Consider the following 5,175-nt stretch of genomic DNA (forward strand, 5'->3'; position numbering starts at 1 on the left):
GGGAAAGTAGAAATACCAAAAATACTTTCTAGTTCTCTTTCAAACATGGGCTTACTCCATAAGGTTAATACATTACAGATCAGAGAGACATACGAGCTTCCCTGGAAAGGTTTAGAGCAGTGGTTCTCAAGCTTCTTCATGCTGTGCCCCTTTGACCCCCAACCATAACATTATCTTCATTGCTAATACTTCATTTTGTAATTTGGCTAGTTATGAATTGCCATGTGAAATATGATACGCACGATACTGATACGAGACCAAAAAGGGGCCTGGCCCTCAAGATGAGAACTTAGAGGTAATGAGGCCATGGAGGGGAACAGGAAACAGAAAACAAGAACTGAACAAAACCACAGGACAGTCAAGCTTTCAGAACCCTATGGCACCATGCTCTTCTATGGGGGACATACCCCATGCCACACCTTCTTTCCACAATAAAGTTTTGTCCTTTGGTTTACTATCTCAGGAAGAATAAATAAACATTCGCTTTCTATTTTTTAAAAAATTTATTTGTGACCTGTACATGTGATAAAGTGGGGCTTCATTGTAGATCTTTAAAGGCAAAACAAAACAAAAATCCAAAGTAAAAATGTATAAATACAATATATATTTTCTTACAAAAATGGGAGATTTACAAAATATACATACCGCACTGTCTCTATTTTACAAATTTCACATGCACTTAAGAGATAAAACACAAAAGATGCCAAACCTGTGTAGTGGCAGTTAAAAAAAAATCTGACAGTTGAGATCAATTTTTTTTAAAGTTTCAGAAACACAAGATCATTTGAAAAGCAGCTCCATTCAACTGAATGTGACATATATATATTTGTACTCGCGACAGTACCCCGATTGGCATTTAACGACCGCTCTGAGAAACTGAGCGGCCCTGCAAGATGGGAGGACAGTCTGTGACAGGTGGACTGAAAGTTAGCTCCCATGATGCTCTGCTTAGCTTTACACCATTACTCCAAAGAAGCAGACTTCTGTTTGGGGGAAAGTATATGAGTTAAGATGAATAAGTTTGAGTCTTCTGGCACATTTCAGAGAACTCCAGAATCACTTTGAAGTTTACCCTCCTTTAATGACTTCCCAAACCGGGCACAAGCTCTCCTCTTCTTCCACTGGCATCCCTGCCCACCACCTCTTCAGGCGACCAGAGAAAGGGCCAGCACGTGTTTCTCAGACTTGTGGGCAAAATTAACTCTTTCATTTTCCCTTTGTTTTGATTCTGTGGAGCATTATGCCTCTTCTTTAATTGTGAAGAATTCAGACTGGATAGGGGCAGCCAGATGTGGTGGTTCACACCCTTAATTCCACTTAACCCAGCACTCAGGAGGCAGAGGCAGGGGGATCTCAGAGTTTGATGCCTGGTCTACAGAGTGAGTTCCAGGATAGGGAGGGAATACAGAGAAACTGTCTTAAAAAATCAAAACAAACAAACAAACGAAACGAAACAACAACAACAAAAACAAAACCCAAACAACAAAAAACCCCAAAAGACACAAACAAAAAAACCAAAAGAAACCAGAAACACACACTCTCACACACACACTCTCATTCACTCTCTCTCTCTCTCTCTCTCTCTCTCTCTCTCTCTCTCTCTCTCTCTCTCTCTCTCTCTCTCTCTCTCTCTCTCTCTCTCTCTCTCTCTCTCTCTCACACACACACACACACACACACAAATCGGAAGGAAGGAGGTGGGACAAAACTCCCGAAATTTAGGTTTATGGGGGCGGGTGTGGAATGGAGGGAGATTTCATTAAGCTGTTTACCAGAGCCTGTTAGATCATGTGTTCTGAATTAAATATGTTTAAAACAAATAACAAAACTCCTTGCATTTCCTTTATTCAAGTCAGAACCTTTGGCTGAATGGGTACGAAAGCGCACTGCCCTTAGCTTTTCCTTAAAAAGGAATGTTTATCTCAACCAAATTAACAACCCAAGGGAAACCTCAGATTTCTGCTGCTTTGCCTATAAAAGCTGCTGCCTTCACAGTTAAGCCTTTCCTCAGGGAGACACTTTTGTTTCCCGCTTTGTCTCTTACAACAAAGACAGGGGGGAAATGCATTCCTATTTTGAAAAGCAACAAGTCATCACTTCTTTTCAGGGTATGAAACCAAAGAAAACATTCTTTTTCTTTCTGCCTTCTGCCTTCCCAAGAAAAAGGAAAAACGTAGCAGAACTACCTACCACTCATCTCCTTGGCCTCCTCTCGGAAACGTTACCGACTTCTTTCGCGTCTTCATCTTCGCATTAGGATTCTAACAGGCAGGCCTCCCCGGCCTTCCAAACGCTTATTTCACTAGACTTGACAGGAGTAGGGGAGGAAAAACAGGCGGGAGGGGGTCGGGGAGGCGGACTGTAATGTCTGACCCTGGAAATTAACCCATCTGGGCTCCAGTTTGGTCACAGTGAAAAGAGATTATGGTTTGACCAACGCTTGACAAGGGCACCACAGGGGGCCCCCATCTTCCCAACAAAGCCCAGGCTGCAGACAGAACGCTATCTCCCCCTCCCCTGGCCTCACTGGAGTGAGGACAGCCACTTGCCTTGCAGCAGGGATTGGGCTCAACCCTGGCTCAGCTCTGGCGCCGGGAAGAACTCACCAAGTCTCTGCTGATGTCAACCTTTCCCCCAAGGCCCTAGTCGGCCTCTATCTTTCACAGTTAGCACCATCCTGCCAGTCTTAGCCAGAAGTCTTTTCATCCGCACTGCCTTTTGACTTTCCACTCAGGCCTCCTCTCAAAACCACCTCTAACCCCAAATCTTCTCACCTCCAAGTGACTTCTCACTTCCACGTTAAAGCTCTGTGGAGGGGTTAGCCTACAGGAACAAGTCTCCACCCAGCAGTTCTTTCCCTACGATGCCTCTCCTCCTACAAGGAGGCAGAAGAGACACAGGTAGGAGAAGGACCGGGGCTCATACCGCAGTCTCCCCCTTGCTGCTGTGGCTGAGTCTGTGGTAGAAACGACGCCATGACTGCAGGGTCTTGCCAGACCAGATCCAGAAGCCGGTAGTGATGCCCACGATCATGGTCATCAGGTACTTGATCATGAAGACTGTAAAGTCGGGGCTCATGGGCGGGAAGTGGCCCGGAGGGCAGGGCACAGCGTAGCTCTTGCAGGTCTGTAGGAGCCAGGTGCGCTCCCAATGCTCGCGGAAGGCCTGCTCGTAGAAGTAGCAGGCCAGCACGATGGTGGCGGGCACCGTGTAGAGCACGCTGAAGACGCCGATGCGCACCATGAGCTTCTCCAGCTTCTCGGTCTTGGTGCCGTCGTGCTTCATGATGGTGCGGATGCGGAAGAGCGACACGAAGCCGGCCAGCAGGAAGGACGTGCCGATGAAGAGGTAGACGAACAGGGGCGCCAGCACGAAGCCACGCAACGCATCCACACTAGACAGGCCCACGTAGCACACTCCACTGAGTAGGTCCCCGTCCACCTGGCCCATGGCCAAGATAGTGATTGTCTTGACCGCCGGCACAGCCCATGCAGCCAGATGAAAGTACTGCGAGTTGGCCTCGATGGCCTCGTGGCCCCACTTCATGCCAGCTGCCAGGAACCAAGTGAGGGACAGAATGACCCACCAGATGGAGCTGGCCATGCCGAAGAAGTAAAGCACCATGAAGAGGATGGTGCAGCCCTCCTTCTTGGTGCCCTGCGCCACCGTGCGGTAGCCATCGTCCGAGAAGCGCTCCACGCACACGGCACGGTCCTCTAGCAGGAAGCCTGCCACGTGCGCCACAGCCACCATGAAGTAGCAGCCGGACAGGAAGATGATGGGTCGCTCTGGGTAGCTGAAGCGCCGCATGTCCACTAGGTAGGTGAGCACCGTGAAGAGCGTCGAGGCGCAGCACAGCACCGACCACACACCTACCCAGAGGCGGGCGAAACGCCTCTCCTCCTCTTTAAAGTACATAAGGCCGTTAGCACGGCCGGGCTCACACGGGGCACCGCAGTCGCGCTCACCTAGGAAGCGGTAGCCCAGGTAAGGGGGCACTTTGAGCTGGCGCGGGCACGAGAAGGGGAAAGACCACCGGCCTCTGCCATCTGAGGGGGGCATGGCAGTGAAAGGCGGGTCTGGCAGGTAGGGAGCAGTAGGGTAGGCGGTGGGACTGCCGCCCGCGCCCCCGGAGCCGTCGGACGTGTTCTGGCCCACGCAGATCTCGCCGGCGCCGTGCACCGGGAAGTTCTCGCAGCGCAGCCGCTCAGGCCACTGGAAGCCGAACTTGTTCATGAGAGCCTCGCAGCCTTGGCGGGCGCGCTCGCACAGGGAGCGGCACGGAGGAATGGCTTGGTCGAGCACCGTGCAAACGGGCGCGTACATGGAGCATAAAAAGAAGCGCAGCTCGGGAGAACACTGCACCTTCACCAGCGGGTAGAACTGGTGCACCTCGAGACCGGCGTCCTCTTGGTTCGTGTGGCCCAGCAGGTTGGGCAGGATGGTCTGGTTGTAGGCGATATCCGTGCACAACGGGATGGAGATGGGCTGGCAGAAGCCGTGGTCCGGTACCGAGATGCCCTTCTCGCCGTGGTACGGCTGAGCCCGGGTGCCTGTAGGCACCGCGCCCAGAAGCGCCAGCACCAGGGCGCACAGGCCCAGGGGCGAGTGCGACGCCGCAGTGCCGGGGCCCCCCATCGCGGCCCGCGAGTGCAGTGGCGTTCTCAGCTGGAGGAAAAAGACGAGCGGCTTGGATGCAGGGAGGCGCCGCCGCGCCCGGCGCATGAGAGTCCTCCCGGCGCCGGGGCCGGGCCGTGGGCGGCGCGGAGCCGAGGGCGCTAGGGTGCCTGCACGGCGGGGGCGAGGCCGCCAGCCGAGTGGGCGCCGCAGCCGCCTCCGCGTGGCACTCACGCGGCCGCCGGGGGCTCAAACTCCTGGGCCTGGGCTGGGGGATCGGGGGTGGGGTGTCGCCTTACCCTCCCCGCCGAGACGTAACGGTGAGGCTTTCTCTTCGGCGACCGACTACAAGCGTCTCCGGTTACCTTTCAAAGTTTGCCCAAGTCTCTCGAGACCCGGGCGCACGGCGATGCCCACGTCCCCCACACCGAGTCCGGGCCTCCGCCAGACCAGAGCCCCGCGTCTCTGCCTGCTCGCCCGGGCCGCCGCCTCGGCGGTGCAGCTCCGCCTTTTCTCCTCGAGGCCCCGCGGGCTGCCGCCTCCTCCTCCTGCGAACCT

General features: G+C 53.7%; 1 protein-coding gene across 1 annotated transcript; it reads right to left on the reverse strand.

Annotated features, from left to right (window-relative positions):
* Positions 1-1,829: 1,829 nt before the first annotated feature.
* Positions 1,830-4,725, reverse strand: Fzd7 (frizzled class receptor 7). The gene has a single exon (XM_005070599.3). It carries the CDS (start codon positions 4,723-4,725, stop codon positions 2,920-2,922), a length of 1,806 nt encoding a protein of 601 aa, XP_005070656.1. The 3' UTR covers positions 1,830-2,919.
* Between the last annotated feature and the right edge of the window lie 450 nt (positions 4,726-5,175).

The sequence above is a fragment of the Mesocricetus auratus genome, unplaced genomic scaffold (genome assembly GCF_017639785.1).
Source record: "Mesocricetus auratus isolate SY011 unplaced genomic scaffold, BCM_Maur_2.0 Super-Scaffold_100010, whole genome shotgun sequence".
NCBI classification, from domain to species: Eukaryota; Metazoa; Chordata; class Mammalia; order Rodentia; family Cricetidae; genus Mesocricetus; species Mesocricetus auratus.

Excerpts from the sequence above, each read along its gene's own strand:
- Fzd7 (XM_005070599.3), bottom strand. The coding sequence starts at position 4,725 with ATGCGCCGGGCGCGGCGGCGCCTCCCTGCATCCAAGCCGCTCGTCTTT.